The sequence below is a fragment of the Rhincodon typus genome, chromosome 40, assembly GCF_021869965.1.
Source record: "Rhincodon typus isolate 14 chromosome 40, sRhiTyp1.1, whole genome shotgun sequence".
Classification (NCBI taxonomy): domain Eukaryota; kingdom Metazoa; phylum Chordata; class Chondrichthyes; order Orectolobiformes; family Rhincodontidae; genus Rhincodon; species Rhincodon typus.
In genome coordinates this window covers 8,054,680-8,078,375 of record NC_063371.1, presented here as the reverse complement: position 1 = coordinate 8,078,375, position 23,696 = coordinate 8,054,680, and the positions used below count along the sequence as shown (strand labels likewise).

General features: G+C 41.6%; 1 protein-coding gene across 1 annotated transcript in view; it reads left to right on the top strand.

The window, feature by feature from the left end:
• The window catches only part of LOC109914284 (transcription factor COE2), a 247,157-nt gene that overhangs the window by 15,030 nt on the left and 208,431 nt on the right, over positions 1–23,696 (top strand). The window contains exon 6 of the mRNA XM_048618628.1: positions 15,599–15,667. Within this exon, the coding sequence (XP_048474585.1) occupies positions 15,599–15,667 (69 nt within the window). The remainder of the gene's footprint in view (positions 1–15,598; positions 15,668–23,696) is intronic.

Below are 23,696 nucleotides of genomic sequence, written 5' to 3'. Positions count from 1 at the left end.
GATTAAGTGGATATTCAACAGAAGTTGATAAGAACTTTTGTCTCTTCTTCATGACACCCTTTTAATTTTTTTCCATCTCTAAAAATAAGTCTAAAACAGAGTTCTTAAATCACAGTAAAGATATCAGAGTTTGGGAGAAACTTACATAAAGCTCTTCAAATGAATGAAAACTGAGTTCCAAACGTCAGCTGTAGTTCAGTGGCCACAAAGACATCCCTGCTAAGTCAAAAAGTCATGATTGAAAATCCCACTCAAACTATGCCAATATTCGAATACACTTCTGAGGGAGTGTTGGACTTTTACAAACAAATTGTTTGGAATGAGGTGTTCAGTCAAGGCCAATTTTGTCCTTTCAGGTGGATATAAAAGTGGGGAAAACAGGAAAGTGGAGAGTTACAAAAGAGGACGATGGGAAGAGGGTTGGGAAAAGTAGAAATGAGGAGGTCAAGGTGAAGTCGAGAAATGCTACATGCAGCCAATAGTTGTTCCTGCTGTAAACATCCAGCCTGTTTCTCACACACCAAATATGCCCAATTAAAAATAGAATATGGGAAATTGGGAGAGGATCTTATCGTACTATGGTAGTGTCTCACCCTCTGAGCCAGGAGGTCCAGGTTCAAGTACCACTTGGCCCAGAGATGTGTCACAGTGTGTATGATCAGGGGGATTAAAGATATCTTTAGAAGAAGATTGGTGGCAGCACTCTCACACCACAGGTTGCTAGTTCTCAGTATCAGAACATAGGATAGACCTTATGCTGAAACTCCATTCTCTGCCTTACTGCTGTACTCATCAATTCCCCAAGAGACCAAATATCTGTCTTACCACCTTCTTTGCTTGGATTCAGGGTCATTGCTGAAGGGGTTCGGGACAGTATAGGAAGAACTCTAACCCTGTGCTGTACCTGTCCTGGGACTGTTTGATGCGGCCAGTGTGGAGAGGACTTTACTTTCAGTTTAAAAAGAGCAGAGAAAGTTTTACTTTCAGATTAAAAAGAGTAGAGAGAGCTTTACCCTGTACCTAACCCATGCTGTCCCTTCCCTGGGAATGTTGGGCACATTGTAAATGGTGCTTTACGTCACCATTACCCATAAGATTGATGAGAGCAGAGCAGCAGACATTGTCTACATGGATTTTAGTAAAGCTTTGACATGATTTTGTATGGTAGACTAATTCATAAAGTTAGATCACATGGGATTCAGGGACTGCTTGTTCATTGGATACAAAATTGGCTTGATGGTCGGAGACAGAGGGTGTTGATGTAGGGGTGTGTTTCGGACTGGAGGCCTGTGATCAGCGATGTTCCACAGGGGGAGGTGCTGAGTCCACTTTTGTTTGTCATTTATATAAATGATATGGATGAGAATTTAGGAAGAATGGTTAGTAAGTTTGTTGATGACACCAAAATTATTGGCATAGTAGACAGTGAGGAAAATTACCTAAGGGATCTTGATCAACTGGGGCAATGGACTTATACAGTCTCCATTAAAGCCCTGCATAGTGTTGTTAAACAGAAAGACCGAGGAGTTCAGGTACATTGTTCTTGGGAAGTTGCATCACAGGTCAACAGGGTGGTTAAGTTGGCTTTTAGCACGCTTGCCTTCATTGTTTAGGCCATTGAGTATATGAGATGGAATATCATGAGGTTGTACAGGACGTCGATGAGGCCACTTTTGGAGTAGTGTGTATAGTTCTGGTCGCCCTGCTATGGGAAGGATATTATTAAATTAGAGAGGGTTCAGAAAAGATTTACCAGGATGTTGCTGAGACTGGAGGGTTTCAGTTATAGGGATAGACTGAGACTTATTTCACTGGAGCGTAGGAGGTTGAGGGGTGACCTTATAGAAGTTTGTAAAATATGAGGGGCATAGATAAGGTGAATAGCAAAAGTCTTTTCCCTGGGGCGGGGAGTTCAAAACTCAGGGGTATATTTTTGAAGTGAGAGGAGAAAGATTTAAACGGGACCGCAGGGGCAACATCTTCACACATAGGGTGGTTCGTATATGGAATGAACTTGCCAGAGTAAGTGGTAGATGCAGGTAGAGTTACAACACTTAAAAGACATTTGGATAAGTACATGAATCTTAAAGGTTTAGTGGGAGAGGGGCCAATGCAGGAAAGTCAGACAATTTAGTTTGGGAAACTTGGTCAGCGCGGACGAGTTGGACCAAGAGGCCTATTTCCGTGCTGTCTGTCTCTATGACTTCTTGTATACCTTATCAAATCTTTTGTAATGTTCAAGATCTCTGTCCAATTAGTCCATTACCCTTCTCTTTTCTAGGCAAAAGAAATGAGCCTTTCAGCCTCTGCTGATATGTATGCAAATAAGTAACTACAGGCTGAATCATTTTGTTTTAAGGGGGTCCTTTCACTATTGCATGGAAGCAGTGATATTGCCTCTTCATACCTCAGTTTGGTCAACATTCTGCAGATCATGGACTGAGGTGTAGGAAACAGGAAGTTGGATGTCTCCCAAGGGCCACAGGCAAAGGCAGATGAAGTTGGAGGAGACCTCTGTCTTGGTGGTACGGAATAACAATGCAAGTGCAGCTGTATCAGCGCTGCTCCTGAATCAAAATGGATATTCGGGGTGGTTTATTCCAACATACCAACTTGATAGAACAAGTGCAACTTTTGAAGGAAAGAATTGTAGTTGTGATCCCAACAAGTTTGTCTCAATGAAAGCAAACAGTCATTGATTACTGTGATATAATTGCAAGTGTTCATTGGAAAGGATGGCTCCATGGTGGCATGGGAAGAAACAGAATTTTGCATTGTATTTTCCTCTCTTGGAGTCATAGAGTCCTACAGCATGGAGACAGGCTTTTTGGCCCACACTGGTCCATGCCAACCAAAATGTCCATCCACGCTAACCCCATTGCCCTGCACTTGGCCCATATCCTTCTAAACCTTTCCTATCCATGTATTTGTCCAAATGCCTTTTAAATGTTGTTAATGTATCAACCTCAACCACTTCCACTGGCAGCTTATTCCATATGTGTACCACCCTCTGTAAAAAAAAAAGTTGACCCTCAGGTTCCCATGTATTCTTTCCCCTGTTACCTTAAACGGATGCCCTCTAGTCCTCAATTCCCCAACCCTGACGAAGACCAGTGCACCAAAAGCCTTCTTCACTGACTTGTCTATCTGTGACTTCACTTTCAGAGAACCGTGCACCTAAACGCCAAGGTCCCTCTGTTCCACTGTACTCCTTAAGGCCCTACTATTCACCATGAAATTCCTACCTTGATTTGACTTTCCAAAATGCAACACCTCACACTTGTCTATATTAAACTCCATTTTCCATTTCTCCGCTCACTTCCCCAGCTGATCAAGATCCTGCTGCAATTTCTGATAACCGTTCACAGTATCCACCGACCCCTGAGGCACACCACTAGTCACAGGCCTCCAGTCTGACAAACATCCTTCCAGTATTACCCTCTTTTTCCTACTATCAAGCCAATTGTGTTTCCAATTTGCCAGCTCTCCCTGGATTCCATGTGATCTAACCTTCCAGAACAGATCACCATGTGCAACCTTATCAAAGGCCTAACTGAAATCCATATAGATTACATCATCCATCCTGCCCTCATCAACCTTCCTGGTCACTTCATCAAAGAACTATAACAAATTTGTGATGCATGATCTCCAACACACAAAGCTATGCTGACGACTCCTAATCAAACCCTGTCTTTCCAATTGCATGTATGTCTTATCCCGCAGAATCTTCTCACGTAAGTTACCTACCACACATGTTAGGCTTACTGGTCTATAGTTCCCAGGTTTTTCTTTGCAACTCTTCTTGAATAAGGCCACGGGACCTCACCCGTGGCTAACGATGATGCAAATATATCACCCAGGGACCCAGCAATTTCTTCTCTAGCCTCTTGCAGGGTTCTTGGATATATCTGGTCAGGACCAGGAGATTTATCTACCTCCTCTACTGTGATCTGGATTGTCCCCAACATATCACCACTAACTTCCCCAAGTTCCCAAGTCTTCATGTCTTTTTCCACAGTAAACACAGAGGAGAAATATTCATTGACGACCTTGCCCATCTCCTGTGGTTCCACACATACATGTCTACTTTGGTCCTTAAGGGGTCCTGTTCTCTCTCTAGTTTTTCTTCTTCCTTTAATATACTTAAAGAATCTCTTTGGATTCACTGTAATCTTCTCAGCCAAAGCTATCTCATGCCCCTTTTTGCCCTCCAGATTTCCTTCTTCAGTAAACTCCTGTATCCCTTATATACCTCCAGAGATTCCCTTGATTCCAGCTGCCTGTACCTGAGCCATGCCTCCTTCTTTTTTTCTGGTCAAAGCCTTAATATCTCTTGTCATCCAGGGTTCCCTCCTCCTGCCAACCTTGCCCTTGATTCTCAAAGGAACATATAGACCTTGAACTCTAGCTATCACACTTTTGAAAGGCCTCCCACTTGCCAGGGGTCCCTTTGCCTGCAAAGAAACTATTCCAATCATTCCTTGCAAGCTCCTGTCTAATTCCACCAAAATGTGCCTTGCCCCAATTTCAAACCTGAACCTGTGGACCAGTTTTGTCCCTCTCCATAATTATTTTAAAATTAATAGAACAACTGTCACTGGTCCCAAACCGCTCCCCGAATGTCACCTCAGTCACCTGTCCTGTCCTATTTCCCAAGAGTAGGTAGAGTTTTGCCCCTTCCCAAGTAGGACCCTACTGCTTGAGGAAACTTTCCTGAACACACTGACTAAGTCCACCCCATCGAAGCCCTCAACACTATGGCAATCCCAGTCTATGTTAGCGAAATTAAAATCCCCTACTATGACAAACCTATTGATCCTGCAAGTCTCCCCAGTCTCCCTGCATATTTGTTCCTCTAATTCCTGTTGACTATTTGGGGGCCTACAACACAACCCCAAAAATGTCACCATCCCTTTCTTCTTTCTTAGCTCCACCCATAAAGCCTCATTGGATGATCGCTCAGTTATTTCATCTCCGACTGCTACTGTGATATTCCCGCAATCAAAAATGCAACTCCCCCCTCCCCTCTCTCCTCCACCTCTATTCTGACTAAAGCATCTGTATGCTGGCACATTAAGCTGCCAATCCTGTCCCTCCCTTAGCCAAGTTTCTGTAATGGCTATAATATCAGTCCCACGTACCTATCCAGACCCTGAGTTCATTGGCCTGACCTGTCAGCTCTGTTGCATTGACATCGATGCAAATTAATGCAACAGGCATTTCTTGCCCCCTGTCATGTTCCAGTCTGACCGGTCTCTTAAACTTGCTGTTTCTGATGACTGTATCTCTTCCCAGCCTTGCACCTGCCTCCCGGCTGTTGAAGATCCCAACCCATTGCCAATCTAATTTAAACCCTCCCTTGCAGAACGAGCAAATCTGCCCACCAAGATATTGGACCCTTCCAGTTCAGGTGCAACCTGTCCCTCTTGAACAGGTCACCTCTGCCCCAGCAAAGATCCCAATGATTTAAGAATCTGAATCCCTGCCACCTGCACCAATTCTTTATCTGCCATATCCTCCTGTTTTTACCCTCACTGGCACGTGGCACTGAAAGTAATCCGGAGATTACCACCATCCAGGTCTGGTTTTTAACATTTTGCCTTGCTCTCTATAATTACTCCACTGGACCTCATTGCTATTTCTACCTCTGTCATTTGTGTCAACATGCACAATGACTTCTGACTGCTCACCCTCCCCCTTGCTTTTCTTTAGCTTCTTCCTATTCTTTTGTTTTTTTTTACCATGTCTTTCTCTTTCTGTTTTTCTTGGCCAAATGTTCACTCAAGGAAGTTGGTTTTTGATGAAGGAAAATCAGGTGATGGGCAGTTAAAAATTTGAGTGTTATGAACTGATTTATAAAGTTCTTTTGATGAACTGTTAACAGCTGCCACATAAGTTTACTTTGACAGAGCACATGACTCTGCAAATCATGCAGCTTATGGGGGCAAATGGCCAGGGATGTGAAGATGCAAAATTTTCCCTGAAGTAGGAGGCTCTTGGGTGGTCATCATGTGTGACTGGCCAGGCCTCCTCCAGTACAATCACAGAGGCCAAGCCAGCAGCCTCATCACTGGTGCAATGATAGTTGAGTAAAGCAGGCTGCAAGTAGCAACATGAAAATGGACAGTGCATTTCTAACCGTTGCACAATCATTGAGCAGGAACTCTGAGAAGAGCTAAGGAGGTGATGGTCAAAGTTGCAGATATTGAGAAAGCTTTAGAATTGATGTGGTGAGATATCTGGAAAGGAAGTTACACAGGGTTTGTTTGTCAGGGCGTCTGAATTCTCTGTCATGAATGATAGGCGCAAGAAGAACACACCATCAAGGTGATGAGCTCAAATGTAGGTTGGATTGGAGGCTGAACAGAAACTTGCAACCATAGATGAGGATTTTGAAATCATTACATTTCAGGGAAAAGAACCAAGGCAAAGGGTGTTTCATAATTAAGACCTTGTTTAGTTATATACCCTTTTGAGAATACAAAAATGTTGGTCTTGATTTGTACATTTTTCAAACTTTGTAATTCTCAGAAGTTTGGAATGTTTACAGAATTCTTTTGCAGATGTTTATGGCAGAGAGTTTCAAAGGTTGAAAGGTTACCACCAATGTGTGAAGCTCATTAGAGAAAGCAGAAGAAATCAAGAGCAAAAATCTTGGAAAAGGGACAATATTCATGTTCCCTCTCCATTCCACTTTCACAATTGCTCCTCATGTTCTCTCCTCCTTTTCATAATGAACTTCTGACCAGAACTCTGATCTAGCTAGTCCTTCATCCTCCCATGACTGCAATTCAAGAACATTTTTATACTCTGAATTTCCATGGATACAATTGTTTTCAGAGATGTGAAATTCTTGGTCACTGTCAACTCCAAACCAGTCAAAACTGCAGAATATTGGGGGGTACAAGGGATGGGACTAAAGAATTAGCAGTCAGGGTAGGGAATGGGGTTGAGTAGAGGGGCATGGTGAAATCAGGAGGAAGAGTGTATGAAGGGGCAAAAGAAACAGGAATGTGCAAGCTGGGGAAGGATGCAGCTTGGAAAATTGATGGCCAGAAGGGATAGAGACTGAAGAATGAGTGAATGAAGTGACTCAGGGGTGATTTGGAATATGGCCTGGGCCAGAGAAGAGATTAGGGGTGAAGGGAGTATTAAGACTGGGAAATTCACTTCAGGAGGTGGAGGGGAAAATAGGGACTGGCATATACAGATTAGATGATTGATTTGCCTCTCACCTTAAAAATATGCCCTCCATTTTTAAACTCCCCTATCTGAGGGAAAAGATCTTGCTATTAACCTTATCCATGCCCCTTATGATTTTATAAACCTCCATAAAGGTCACCCCACAACTTCCTACACTCCAGTGAAAAAGTCCCAGCCTATCCACCCTCTCCTTACGACTCAAACCCCCCAGTTTCAGTAATATCTTTGTAAATCTTTTCTGAACCCTCTCCAATTTAATAATATCTGTGTAATAGCAGGGCAACCAGAACTGTATATTGTACTTCAAACGTGGCCTCACCACCTTCCTGTACAACTTTAATATGACGTTGTATACTCAAAGGTAAATCTGTGACACAATTTTCAAAGAACTGTGTACTTGAACCCTCTGTCCAACAACACTATGCAGGGCCCGATCAGAAACTATGTAAGTCCTGCCCTTGTTTGTTTTACCAAAATACACTAACTCACATTTCTCTAAGTTAAACACCATCTGCCATTCCTCAGCCCATTGACCCAATTGATCAAGATCCCTTTCTAATCCCAGATGACCTTCTTCACTGTTCACTATACCACCAATTTTAGTGTCTTCTGCAAACCTATTAACCATGTTTCCTAAATTCTCATCCAAATTGTTGATATCAATGACAAAAAATGGTGGGTCCAGCACGATCCCTGCGGACCACCACTAGGTCTCCAGTCCAAATAACAACCCTCCACCACCCGCTGTTTCATTTTCATTTTTGGGTGACATTTTGTGTCAAAATCCTGGATCCAACATTAACAACACAGTGACTGTACCTTCACAAAAAGGACTGCAGTGGTTTGCTGTGGACCAGACCAAAACCCCTCATAACATGTCAAAGAGATAGCCTCGACCCCAATTTTTTTTCCTATTTTAAAGCTGAATGTGAGGCATTGCATTCTGGATGCAATTTGATTGGTCAATCTACCAGGCTTGAAGCAAAACACACTTTATTCATACACTGTAGTTAAAGTACAGACAAAATAAAATCAAAAGAAAAGAATTGGCTTAACTGTAACTCTATTGAAATACCTAACAAAACAATAAACTACTCATTAACTGTTCCAGTAGAATAACATTCCATAAGAACACCCTTGACAAAGGCAAATTCAGTAACAGATTTTCTCACATGCAATTCTAGCATCAGGAAGAGAACCAAGCTTTTAACTGCAGTAAAGAGAGAGAGAGAGAGATGTCGCAGATTTCACAATCCCAACAGCTACTGGAAGCTAAAATTAAAATTCTGGTTCTGTGGGAGCTTGACCCTACCATTTCAGGCTGCTTCTATGGTTCCAACTTTTAAAAGGTCTCACAAGCTGTTTACTTTACTGGTTTGGAGAAGACCCTCAGTACCTCTGTCTCAACCTCCTTCACGAAGTCAGGACAAAACATCTCTTAAAGCATTAGTATCATCCCAGGTTCAAGAAGGAAACTCACCACCACCTTCTCAAGAGCAATGAAAGATGGGCAATATAGATTCACCCAGCCAGCATAGCCATATTCCATGAAAGAATGAAAGAAAACAATTCTGGAGGTGGTGGCCTGTTATAGTTCACTCAGGCAGTCAAAATTATTGTGGGAACATACACTTCTATGTACATGTTGTAGTTTAGAATTAGGGATGATGATGGTAGGGACAATAAAGTTCTTTCCATCATACAGCTGATCAGGAATCTCTACCTCTCTTTCTGTTGGACACTGGGGTTGTAATACCTGCAGGAAAATGTGTGACCACAATTGGATTGATTGAAATCACTGGAGCTCATCATTTACAGAACCAGAGGCTGAAGGCTTTCTGTGGAGCAGCATCTTCTGTGAGCAAAACACTATCAGTGGACATTCAAAACATCTATGTGCTGATGTAGTCTCTCCCCTAAGTCACACAGTAAAACATCCCAGAGTAGGTTCGCTCTGACCTTCCTGGTCAGTGAAATACATGTCTGTACATACATATAAATTCAGAACTCTAGGAATATGCTTTATTGCAAAGCCAACAATTTTTCTCTCAAAATATTCTGGGCAGGAATGAATACTGTTTTATATTCAAAAATGTAATCATTCCATCGAGAAGTTAAAGCCTTACAAATTACTGGTGTGCTGACAAACAGGAATCCATGAGGCTGGAACATCCAGGAAATTAACAGTATTAAATTAGAAGTGGACATATTATAGTGAGCCCAACATTACCTCACAGTGTTGCCTCATTCTTTGGGAAAATCACACAAAGTACAAATTCCCCATCCTGCTGCCTTCACTTTCATGATCATTCTGAATGCTGGGATAACACATAACCATTTTTTCAAACTACCAGGGCATGTGTGTGTGTCTGGACCACAATGGGATCAGCCTCAAACCTCAATGGCCTTTTTAAATTCACTTGTGGGACATGGGCGTCACTGGACCAGCATTTAATGCCTGTCCCTAGTTGCCTTTGAGAAGGTGGTCTTGAGCTGGCTACTTGAATCAATGCAGTCCATGTGCTGTAGGTAAACCAACAATGCCCTTAGGGAGGAAGTTCTAAAATTTTGACTCAATGACACTGAAGGAAGGGCAATATATTTCCAAGGAATGATGGTGAGTGGCTTGGAGGGGAATTTTTCGCTGGTGGTGTCCTCATTTATCTGCTGCTCTTGTCCTTCCAGGTGAAAGTGGTCGTGGCATTGGAATATGCTGTCCCAGGACCTTTGGTGAATTTCTGCAGGGTATCTAGTAGTTAGTGCACACTGCTCCCCTGAGCATCGGTTGCAGAGGGACTGGATGCTTGCAGATATGATGCCAATCAAGTGGGTGGCTTTGTCTTGGATGATGTTGAGCTCCTTTGGTGTTTTTGGAGCTACACTTATCTAGGCAAGTGGGGAATATTTCATCATTGTCCTGACTTGTGCATTGTTGATGGTGGGCAGGCTTTGGGGAGTCAGAGCTGAGTTAGCGGCTGCAGTATTCCTTGCCTCTGATCTGCTATATTTATTTGGCGAGTCCAGTTGAGTTTCTCATCAATGGCAACCCCCCAGGATGATGATAGTGGGGGATTCAGTGATGGGTAGTGGTTAGATTGTCTATTGTCGGAGATCGTCATTGATTGGCATCTGTGCGGTGTGAATGTTACTTACCACTTGTCAGCCTAAGCCTGGGTATTTCCCATGACTTGTTGCATTTGAACACAGTATTTGTTTCAGTGTCTGAGGAGTTCTGAATCATGCTGAATGTTGTGCAATCATCGACGAACATCCCCACTTCTGACACAGCAGATTAGCCAGCATCTGACAAAAAGTGAACGGCTGTACTAAAAAAAAAATCAAAATCAATCTTTTCTTCCTTGATGGATCAGCTGCTTACTTATTGTGTTTTTAATTTGTTCAGTTGGGAATAACAGCAGAGGTAAATCTTGTTTTCATCTGGTTTGCACACTAGCAGACTTTCTAGCAGGATTCACAGAAATATGCAGCAGGAACCCTTTTTGCACAGACGCTTCTGTGGCTTTGTCCCATGACATCTGTGCAACCTCTGCAGCTACCTCTCCCCTCTTTCAGGTCTGGTCTCTCATGCAGTTTCAATTGGCTTCATCCTATTAGACTAATAGAAATAAGTTCACCTTCACCACCAAGGGAATGCTGCACAGTCAGTGGTACTGTCTGCTTTTTCAGGTGAACATCAATGATCCCCTGGTACTGCTTCAAAGAAGCGCACAGGAGTTATCTATCTCCTGTCTATCCTGGGCATTCCTCACCCACTACTAAAACTCTCGGAGAAACAGGTGATCTGGACATTGCTGCTTGAAGCAGTTTTATCGTAAATTAGTTATGACGTTCAATGCATTATAACAGTAAGCACACATCAAAAGTATTCAATTAGCTGTAGGCATTTTAGGACTTCCTGATATCTTGAAAGGCACTATTGATATCCAAGTCTCTCTTTTCTTATTGGCAACAGTCCAGTCATCCTTTAGCATTCCCTCCCTAAAGCCTACTGCGTCTCGACAAGTTTTTTGTTCTTTAGACCCTCCCTTGCATTTCCTGTATGGGGTCACCCATTCCAGTACATCTATTTTTGGCATACCCACCATTTTTTCATTACAAACCCATGGACGGCTTAAAGGACAACTTCATAAGAATTCAAAACAAAAAATAAGAGGAAGAGGAAAAACAGCAGAAAGAGATAGGCCCCTTGAACTTGCTCTGTTATACAATGCGAACTTCACACAATCTTTGATGTGAACTACACTTTCCTGCCCAATTTCAATATCCCTCGACTCCCCTGGGGCCAAAAGTCGAGCACACTCAGCTTTGAATCTACTCAACTGAGCTTTCTAGAGTATAAAACTTCCAAAAATTCAAAATTGCCTGTTCTGAAGAAATTTATCCTCATGTCAACTTGAAGTGCCACTATCGTACCATAAGATTATGACCTCCGCTTTTAGACCCTCCAACCAGAGAAAACAGCCTTTAAGCATTGATCCTGTCAAGGCCCCTCAGAATTTTATCATCTTAAAACAGAAATCACATGCAGGCTTCAAACTTTATCACAGCTCATTGATCTAAATTCCACAAAGTGTTGACTCAAGTCTACTCAACCTCAAATCATTGGACACCTTTCCACATTCAAGTCAATGGAAGTGTGCAATTTGCTGTTGCTGTTGTATCTGTGTGCAATTTCTAGAAAATATCACTGGCTGGTGATATATTTGCTTTCAGATCAAATAGTACTGAGCGCAGAGTAGTAGTGGAACCCAACAACCTTACTAATTATCTGGCTGGGGATCCATAATGTCTGCCATTCTGTTTAAGAAATCAACCTTTCAGATTGGTGAAAAAGGTGTAGTACAAGAGGAATAATGTCACAAACATCACCTGGGTGCTTTGGCAAACCAGATGGTTAAAATCTAAATTTCAGCTGAGAGTGACAACATTTTTAGTTGTCTAACCACATAGCACTAAGGATCAACAGAGGAAGTTGGCACAGATGTGTCCTTACTCACATGGCTATGCTACTTGCTCTCTCCTGCTTTTTGCCCAACAGATGGTACAAATCTGCACAACTGTCATTGGGGAAAGAACTGCTGTTGTCAGTCCTGAGAACAGTATGAAGGATTGGACTGCACACCATAAGTATAATGAAAACCAACACCATTTGATTGTACCCATGCCCATACAACCTCCAAAATCACTGAAAGATACTGTTGGCATCACCTTAGGTGTAAATGTAGGAGTCACTCCTGCACATAAAAGATGACAGAACTTTGGAACTTTCTCCCACAAATGGCAATTTAAGTTTGATCAATTGCTAATATTCAAACTGAGCTTGATTGACATTTGTAAACTAAAGACATTAAAGGCTAAGAGAAAATGCAGGTCACAGATCAGCCATGATCTCATTGACTGGTTAATGTTCTAATGTCTCACCTGGCAGCCTTTCACACAGAAACTTACTCTCTAAACTTCACCCATGAACCCAACAGTCCCAACTTCTTGAGCCCAACCTCCTTACTCAGTTGAAAACCAATCTTATTGTGAAGCCACTTACTCCAGGACAGAGTTGCCATTTCTTCAATCCTACTATCAGTTATTTGGCTTCCTAAGTACACCATTTACGTTTCCTCTAAGGTAATTAGAACAGGTAGGATTTGTATTGCCTTCTCCTCATCTTCACACTAAATTCCATGACTAATCATTTATCCTTTGTGCTGTTTGAGCTGGACCGTTCTGTTGGTACAGGTTTGTCCTAAGTTTCACAGTGTGCTTCTGACAATCCCTAGAAACTGAAGTGTTTGTGATACATTAAAATCAATTGTGTTCAGGATACAGTCCAAAGTCTATTTGAGCCCTCTCTCGATTCATCAATGATACTCAGCAGACTTATTGTGCCATGCACATAACCTGTAAGTTAGAGCACAGCAACAGGCCCTTAGCTCTACTGCTGGTAGCATTTGTGCACTGCACAAGCCAATCTAAGATTCCACCATGGCCTGTACGAAAAGTGGATATGTCCTGAAGTGAGAATTAATATTGTCCCTTTGATTTGTTCTGCTTTTCCAGACAAGGAAGGAGGACAATAGTATTCCACATCTCTGTCACCTTCTACAATCCGCAACTCTCTGACTTCTCTGGGTGTTCGTCTACCTTTATACCTTGTAATGCCTATATTTTAATCACTACACCACTGCACTGTGTATTGAGCCCCAAGATTAGGAAAGTTCTCGCTGAACATCTGTCTAATCAACTCTCTCACTTCCAATTGCCATTACTTAAACCGCAACTTTTTAACTAAGATTTAGATCAGTGTTCAAATATTTCATTACATGGCTACATCTTGTTTTGTAACACGACAGCGAAGCAACTTGGGATGTTTTACTTTATTTGAAGGTATTATACAAAAGCAGATCATTTGCTGGGTTATCTGTTTCCATGCAACAAATGCAAAGGACCTCATTAAAATGGCACTTTTATTAAACAGAAACAGTTATCCTACATTTTTGATGCACAGCAGGAAAAGGCCTGGTCTTTACTTGGCCTCCAGCTATAAGACCAAAATTAGGACTTCATTGTGTGGAGAAATAGCAGGCCAAGATATCCATCCCTCAACTCCTTTTTACAGCAATTCCTGCAATTTGTGAGGCACAGGTGGATATGATATCTCTGAAAAAACACAAATGCAAAAGAGAGAAAAATCTCTGTTTTTATTTGTTAGGACTGTAGCTGAGCCACATTATTGGAGCAAATCACACTTTACTCTGCATCCAACCCCATGTTCTAACATTTCTGGAAGTGTTTGGTTGGACAAATCAAAGGGATATTTCCATTTTGTTTAATAGAGTAGATAGTGCTTCACTCTGCATCTCACCCCATGCTGTCCCTGTCCTGGGAGTGTTTGATGTAAACAGTGTCGAGAGACATTTACTTTCAGTTTAAAGCAGTCGAGGAGCTTTGTTCTTTCCTCACATGCTAAGCTTTTTCTGATTGTATTTACTGCTGACAATGATTGCTGAAGTGTTCCATTACAAAGCAGCAACATCCCAACTGACAAACACAAATTTCACTAGAAAGTTAAACATAAAAACTAAAGCCAACATCACAGCCACCCAGCCCTTCCCACTACAGTAAATGCTAATTGTTAACCATTTTGCCTGAAAGAGATCATGATGTTGATGGTTATTCACGAGATTCTCAGAAAAAATATTAATGTTGAGGAGGTTAAAGTTCTCAAAAATTCTGCAGTCAAATTGTCACCGTGACATGAGTAAAGTCCACCACAAAGATTATGCAAGTAAAGAATTTAAATCTGTCTCAGCTGTGGGCCCGACTCTTATCAATGTAGATCCAAGACTGCAGGATGTTCTCAACGTCACTAACCTAATTTTATATCCAAATAATGTTAAATAATCAATGCATACACATTTGAAGAAAAGAATTCATGCAGCATATCTTTTCCACTTTGCACTGATGCAACAAAAATGTGATTTCTCCAAGTTAATTATTTAATTCAAGCATGGTAGTTACTTTCCTGCATTAACATACACGAAAAAGAATGAGATTAATCAAGGAGCATGACTTTTTTTTTGTTGGTGAGTCTCCAGCTCTGTGCGTGCAAAGTAAATTTTCACTGGAAACATTCAAAAGTTCAGAAAACAATTTCACCGACTAAGCCATATGGACCACGAAGGACCAAGGCACCATACAATATATGTTAAATTAGCTGATCTCAGCAAAATAACAATGAAGCCTATATGATCAAAATAGCTGCCAATTTTCAACAAAGGCCAAACTGAAGACCTAAGTCGGCTAATTTTTCACAACCGACATGGGGGAAGCCCAAATTACAGTCATCTGGACAAGAAATCAACCTAGTATCTTTTAGTATATTTAACCTTGAGAAAATGCCTTCACTTATGAAATCATGCAGAGGTAGAAATGTCATTCCCTAACCTGTTTAGCATTGTACAACTTGAAATGCTTTTGTGAGGAAAAAGGAAATAGGAGCAGTAGGATACATTGTTCCTTGAACCTGCTCTGCCATTCAGTAATGGCTCATCTTAGAGTTTACTTCCATTTTCCTTCCGTTTTTCCATATCCCTCAATCCAGATACAAATTTAGCAAGATGGAATCTCCAATCCTGGCAAAGGATGATTACTCAGTGAACAGAGTGTGGGTCAATTATCATTAATATGGAGTTGTTGGGCTGCATGACTTGTTTTTGCACTGCAAACACACACAAGAAAATATTCGAGCGCTGAAACGTTATCGAACAGTGGGATTGATGCTCCAATCTGTCCATTATGCAGTCCTAAGGCCATTGCTTCCTCCCAGCAGTGTTGATTTGTGCTGTTTGCTGAACAGATTTGCTTTGCTTCCTTCCAGCCGCTGCTGTGAAAAAAAGAGCTGTGGCAACAGAAATGAAACTCCTTCAGATCCCGTCATCATTGACAGGTAGGAAACAGTGTTTTACTTCTTTCAAATGTCCCTCCAAGGGAATGGCAGGAAAGTGTTCTGAGCTGTGCCTGATCAACCATAGTGTGGTGTTGAATGTTTTCAAGCAGATGTTTGTGATGGCCTTAGGTTGTAGACCTGTTTCCAGTGTGGGGAGTCAAAGTACCCAGAATGACCTTGAACATATCAGTACAGTACAATGGAGAAGGTTGAGAAGATCATGGCACATATCCATCAGGCACTGAATGTTTACTCGCATGTGATGGTGAAGTCCATGTAGGATGTACTCAATGCATAGTAGCTAGTGGTTGTAGCATGTGATTTAAAGACAAAGATTAAAATGGCACATGTGTGATAAAGCATTACAAGAAAAGGTGGCAGTTATATTCGGGATCAGTAATTCCAGAATGTGCAAAGATTCTTCAAAGTACATAGTTAGCTACTTTCCACAAATCAACTGGGCTCGACAGAAACATTGTACATGCTAAAAATACAGCAGGAAATTCTAAATTAAAATATAGGGATCTACACCGCTAAAGAAGAAAAATTAGAACTTCTTTAATAAAGGATTTTTAAATTTCTGGCTATAATTAAAGATGAGTATCAAGTCTCAGTGGACTTGTCAATGAACCTCAATTTTAGCCAGTACCACTTCCAATTCTCTGTCTCACCCCAAGCCTAAGAATCCAGAAAAGAAGCAGCTCACTAGCTGTTTACCAGTTAATGAAACTACTTCCCATATTATGCTACCAATCTGCTCATTATATTCCAAGCCAATTCATAGCAGATGCTTTAAGTCTCTGGAGTCCCCAGTTGGAGACCGTGTGATTCATTTGTGTGCCACTCTTGTTGTCTTTATTCTTTTAATGGGAGAAGTTTCCAGGAGGTCACTGTTGTACCATCAAATAGAGCTGCAGTGTCCTTATTGTGCAGAATTGTCAATAAATATAAACGTCAAGGGGGAAAGTGTATCTTCAAGTACCTCACTGAAATATCTATTCTTTCACCTGAACCTAGTTATTGTTGGCAGCGCACCGTAACTGTGGCTAAAGTGCTTGTTGTTTGACAGTTGTGCACACACTTTCCAGCAACGGTCACTGGATCACAATTGCTATGTTTGTCAAGACTGCATGTTTTTCAGAGTTTCTGAAGTTCCATGATCATTGGAGGCTGAATATGCTCCTGTAAAATGAACGCGTCCAAACAATTACATTGCACTAATGACAATATCTAAGTCAAAAAGTGGATCCTGTGATGGAAGTACAGCACCTGCAATCTGCAGCAGAAACCCTGACTGAAATCTCACTTGTCAAGATTAGGTGCACTGGTGCTAATCGGCAATATGGCGGCTGAGGGCAGCTAACAGTAAGCTGGCATGACAAATAGAACTCCACAGCTAAGCAGTACATTTACCAACTGGGCCAGTTTTTGAACTTGTTTGATAATAACGATACAGTATTGATACAGTATTAATCCTGAGACATCAGGCTTCACATTCTACTTACTTCAGAAATGGGTGAATTCAGATTCAAAGTTTTGCACTTTCTCGAATTAGACAGGCAGCCATTTTTCTTAATTTTTCTCTGGAATGACTGGTGAAAATACTACTAAAGTCCGGGAATGTGAACAATTTTACTGTTCATTGCTTATTAGCACACAGAACGTTTAACATGACAAGCAGAAACAAACAAACAATCTGGAAAATATTGAAGGCCAAGCAGCATCAAAGGAGCAGGAAAGCTGATGTTTCGGGTCGAGACCCTTTTTCAGAAAAAAGAAGAAGGGTCTCAACCTGAAACGTCAGCTTTCCTGCTCCTCTGAAGCTGCTTGGCCTGCTGTGTTCATCCAGCTCTACACCGTGTTATCTCAGATTCTCCAGCATCGGCAGTTCCTACTATCTCTGGAAAATATTGAAGGAGGTTTTATTCTATTCAGACAAACACAACCTTCAGCAGTGTATCATCTGGTGACTGCTTCTATGTTCCCATTTGTAAAGATGCTGAGAGAGATGTTAGGTTCATCATGATATGGAACTTAGGCACGGTCGGTCTGAATTTTGATGGTCGTGCAATTCCCTCAGAGCAGATATTAATGGAAAGGAAGACAATGATGGATACACTGTGGATCTAAGCTTTTCCTAAATTTATTACTGAATGGAATGTGACCATCACTGTCCAGAGTAGGTTTTATAGTCCGTCCCTAACTGTACTTAAGAAAAAGGTGGCAAAGCACGTTTTTGACATGCAGCAATTCATGTGGTGTAAATACACTGAGATGTTACTTGGAAGTTAGTTTAAATGACAGTGAAGAAATGGCAACATTTTTCAGTTAGAATGGTGTGTGATTGAAGGAAAACTTGGTGATGATGTTCCCTTGCATTTGCTGCAGTTGCTCTTGTAGCAGTGAAAGGTGGTCCTTAAGGAAGTGAATGAGATGCTGTTTAAACTGCAGGCTAAATACTGGAAGGGGAGTGTGGGTATCACGTTGCAGCTGGCAACAGGTGGGGAGGTTTTTGTTTGGTCAAGAGGAACATTTCTCAAAAAAAATTAACAAAAATTCATGGCACTGATGTTTTGCCACCATTGATACAATGAGTTAGGTTGCTTCATGCCTTGTTCACTGTCGCAATCATTCTTTCCTGAATTAGGGATCATGGTCCTCCAACTTGCAAACAGCACTGATGAAATATTAGAGTAAAATTCCTCCTTGTTTCATCTGAAATGCCACCAGTGAAATCTCAGGCAACCAATGTGATCTTGGTAGACAAAAAGTAATTTGCCATTTTTTTAAAAGAGGAGAACAGTAGTAGACAGAAATGGCTTCCAATCCTCCCGAAAATGAACTCAAGAGACCACAAAAATTCCAAACCCAAATTCCTCTGCTAAGTGCATTCATCCCATTTTGCCTGGTACTACTGACCTTGCTGAATGAAAATTGTCAGCTTTAGTTGGGCATTCAGTAAACTGCTCAGAAAATGCATCTGTGAGCCATTAGCAACTGCATCCTGAGGTGTTGTTATGTTTTATAATGGGTTTTTAGTCAAGATGAAAATCAGTGCAGTGAGGGCAAAGGCTTAATGCAATGGGGTAACACATGTGATTTTAGCAATTAGTAAAGTAAATGTGATTACATTAAGCAACCATGACCTCACACAAGCATAAAAAAGTTTTATCTTTTGTTTACATTCAATGAGTATACAATTGCTGATATTTTCTATTCATGTATTTTAACTAAAAACACATTGTACGTACTGTGCAACTCAATGATCTTGTTTCACATTTAAATTTTTGTTCATAAAGTGCTTTCTTGGACAAACCATTAGCCAAGTCCTATTTCCTTTATAGCTGGATTTGAAATTAACTAACATGGCATCAAGGCAGGATTCAACCCCAACTCTTTCCAGTTGGGAAATTAAATAACCAGATGTCTCCAAGCTTAAACTGAACATTGGGAAATGGCTGAAATAAAGTTTTTCTAATTTTTTTGAGAAACCCCAAGAGAATTACTGTCAACAAGAAAATATGATCCAACACAATACATCATTTAAGAAAAACAAGGAACTTTGTTTGACTTTGTATCAGCCCATTAACTACTGCAGAACCTGAGAGTCCCAGTTTATGCATGATTGATGCACAGTGTTCGAAGTATACCAAATGTGTGTCTACAAATCGTCATCTCAGTTGAAACCAGCAGAAGTTTAACATGATGTTTTGGCAATTTGCGTCTCATAATCTGACACTGAAACTTTATTGGGAAGCAAAGATGAAGGATTCCCATACGTTCTTTTATTCCAACGCCACCCATTCCTCATGTTTGACTTTAAACACCAAACAAGAGCTTAATCTGCCCTGTGATCACATTAGTAGGAACTTTTGAGATGCATTGGTTGGCGTTCTTAAGGAGAGGCTGAGACTTTCTTCCCTGGAACGTAGGAGGCTCAGGGGTGACCTGATAAAAGTTTATAAAATCATGAGGGCATAGATAAGGTGAATAGCCAAAGTCTTTTCTGGAAGGTAAGGGAGTCTAAAATTAGACGGCGTAAGTAAAGGTGAGAGGGGAATGCTTTAAAAGGGACCTGGGGAACAATGTTTTCACACATGGAATGTGTGTGTACATGGAATGAGCTGCCAGAAGAAGTTGCAGAGGCAATTACAACATTTAAAAGGTATTTGGACAGGTACAGGAATAGGAAAGGTTTAGAGGGATATGGGCCAAATGCAGACAGATAGAAGTAGTTTAGTTTAGGAAACCTGATCGGCATGGACAAGTTGGGCTGAAGAGTCTGTTTCCGTGCTATATTACTCAATGATTCTATGTCTGTGAATGGACTGGAGGCTTCAAAAAAAAAACATTTTATTTCTTCTCATCGCAATTCTCTCATCTCATAATGCTTATCCCAATTGCTCATGGAATTTACAGAAACAGAACAAATCACCGAATTGGACAATGCAAGTTGACAGACTTCACATAAGCCTCCACCAAGCTTGATTACCGATTTCTACTTTGTCCCACTTTCCCATCTTTCATGTGTGCATCAAACTATGGGCTAAATGTCAAGAAACACCATAAGGTCTATTCACCTCATTTTCATGCATTGACCAGCCCTCTACTGCCCCAGAATGGGTGGCCTTCCAGGAGAAAATCCAGCCCTGGAGTTAAATCAGTGGGGAGGAATAAAACAGAGCATGTTTTCCATAAGCACTGACACAATGCAAGCAGCAATCAGGAGTTGCACTGGACCCTGGTTGACTTTACCCTAACCTAGCACAAACTGTGGCAAGTAATAATTTATTCTCTGTTGCTAAACAGCCATGAGTTAACAGTCTGAGGTCTTCTGAGCCTAGAAGATACGGAACTGTGCTGGATAGTAGCAGTCACTACTCAACTTCAGAACAGTATCATTTGGGATGGTGGTGACTTGGAAATCATCACTTCTCCAATAAGCTCAGCTACTAACTCTTAGTCATGATTTTTATCCATTCCTTCCTCTTTAAATTTTACAAAACTACTCTCATCAGTGCTTCTCTGAATTTTTCTGTTTTGTTTTTATTCAAATTCCAAATACACATTCTAAATGCTCTCTCTTCTTGGGGCAGTGCCATATCTAAATCAAGACCAGTTAGACCATTCACTACTCTACATTAGTCTTTCTTAAGAATTCTTTCCCTTCGTCTAAGCTATGTGAAGACTATTTGCTTTAAAACCCTGAGCCTGACAATCATTGCTTCATGGGCAACCTCGTCTTCTTCTAAAAACCGAAAGAAATGCGGATTCTATAAATCAGGAACAAAAACAGAAGTTGCTGGAAAAGCTCAGAATGGTGGCAGCATCTGTGAAGAAAAATCAGAGTTAAAGTTTCAGGTCTGGTGACCTTCCTCAGAACTGATGGTAGCTAGGAAATTGCTGGTTTATACACAGAAGATAGGGTGAAGGGAGGGGGTAAAGAGTAAACGATAGGTGGGGATAGAGCCCAAGGAGAGAGAAGAACAGTTGGACAGACAAAGGAGTTGATAACAATCTGGCTAGGAGGGTGAATAGCTATTGATGGATATTGTTAGGGCCCCAGTTATGTCTGCCTCTTTGTGGGGTACGTGGAACATTCCTTGTTCCAGTCCTATTCTGGCCCCCACCCACAACTCTTTCTCCAATGTATGGATGATATCATTGGCGCTGCTTCCGTCTCTTGTCCGGAATTGGAAAAGTTAATCAATTTTGCTTTGAACTTCCACCCTGTTTTCACATTTACCTGGTCTATCTCTGACTCGTCCCTTCCTTGACCTCTCGGTTTCCATTTCTGGGATAGACTGACCACTAATAGTCCCCACTGTAAACCCACTGACTCCCACAGCTACCTGGACTATACATCCTCGCACTCTGCTTCCTGTTAAAGACTTCATTCCATTCTCTCAGTTCCTCTGTCTCCATTACATATTTCTAATGAGACCATCTTCAACAAGGGAGCCTCTGAAATATCCACCTTTTTCCTCAACCGAGGATTCCCCAGCACTGCTGTCGACAGGGCCCTCAACTGGGTCCAACCCATCTCCAGCACTTCTGCCCTCAGCCCCTGTCTTCCCTCCTGCAACAGCGATAGGGTTCCCTTGTACTTACCTGCCATCCCACCAGCATCCACATCCAGAAAATCATCAGATGCCATTTCCGCCTCTTCCAGCGAGATGCCACCACTAGATACATATTCCCTTCCCCTCCCCTCCCTTGTGCGCCTTCCGCAAGGACTGTTCCCTCTGCGATACACTGGTCCACTCTTCCTTCATTCCCAACACACCCCACAGCCCCATGGCACCTTCCCCTGCAACCGCCGAAGGTGCATCACCTGCCCATTTACCTCCTCCCTCCCCAGTATCCAAGAGCCCAAACACACCTTCCAGGTGAAGCAGCACTTTACCTGCAATTCCCACAATCTAATCCATTGAATTCACTGCTCACAATGTGGTCTCCTCTATGTTCTGCCCATAAAAAAAGACCCTAGGCTTCCAGTTGCCTGCCACTTCAACACACCACCCTGTTCCCTGGCCAACATTTCTGTCTCAGGCTTGCTGCCGCTGTTCCAGCAAAGCTCAGTGCAACCTTTCTCGCTTGGGGACCCTGCAACCCTCTGGACTCAATGTCAAGTTCAATAATTTTACGGCCTGAACTCTCCCATGTCCTAGTCCCATAAACCACACACCAGGCCTTGTTATCACAGTCTGCCATTACACACTGCCTATTGTTAGCCACTAACAGTGTCCATTAACAGCTATTCACCCTCCCAGCCACTTCTTTGTCTGTCCAACTGTTCTTCTCTCTCTTTGGGCTCTATCCTCACCTATCATTTACTCCTTATCATCACCAACTCCACCCCTCCCCAACCCATCTTCTGTGTATAAACTGACAATTTCCGAGCTACCATCAGTTCTGAGGAACGGTCACTGGACCCAAAACATTAACTCTGATTTTTCTTCACAGATGCTGCCAGACCTGCTGAGCTTTTCCTGCAACTTCTGTTTTTGTTCCTCTTCTTCTATCCTGCTTTCTGAGCCCTTTGTTATATTCTGCACTTTGGGCCTCAGGCTTTCACCTGGGTTTCTCAATAAACAGTGTCCTATGGGCATTGCTTCAGGGAATAACATGAGCCAGATCCGACTGGCACATATTGGCAACCCATCCATCACTTAAGCTTAACCTTCCTAAACAGAATAAAATTCTTTGTGAAAAAGATTAATGAAAACAAATTCCTGTGTTTCAAGAGCCAAGTGGTTTAAATTTCACTCCTCAGAAATATGGCTTGAATCACTAAACATCTGACTATTATAAAGTGGAATGAGAGTGTAAAATGTAATACTCAGAGACTTTGTCATCAATATATTATTCATTGAAGAAACATTTTTTAAAAATCTCCATATTTTTTCCATAATCTGTAATGCAAGCTGGCCAGCAACACTAGTTTGAAATGCCACACTGCAACTTCATTGCAGTCTGCTTGTTCCAGCCTTCTCAACATCTTTGGAAATAAAGGCACCATTTGATGGACGTTCATGACCTACAAGTTGTGAAATTCCTCATTTCAATCCCTGATTCTACTAAATTAAAATATATTTATTTCCAAAAAGCATTTAAGAAAAAGGCACGCAAAAAACCACGTAGTAGCATATCAACCTATGGTGTCGGGGGGTTGTATATTAGCAATGGTTAGAGGATGAAAGGCCTGTCTTACGAGTACAGATTGAGCAGTTTTAGGCTTCTGCTTGCTAAAGTTCAGAAGAATGAGGGAAGATATAATTCAGGTATAAGATGCTGAAGGAGATTGACATAGTAGGCATAGAGGAGATGTTTCCCCTTGTGCACCAATCTGGAATGAGGGATCAATACTAAATAAGAACCGAAAGAACTGCAGATGCTGTAAATCAGGAACAAAAACAGAAGTTGCTGGAAAAGCTCAGCAGGTCTGGCAGCATTTGTGGAGAAAAAAATCAGAGTTAACATTTCGGGTCCGGTGACCCTTCCTCAGAACGGTTCTGAGGAAGGGTCA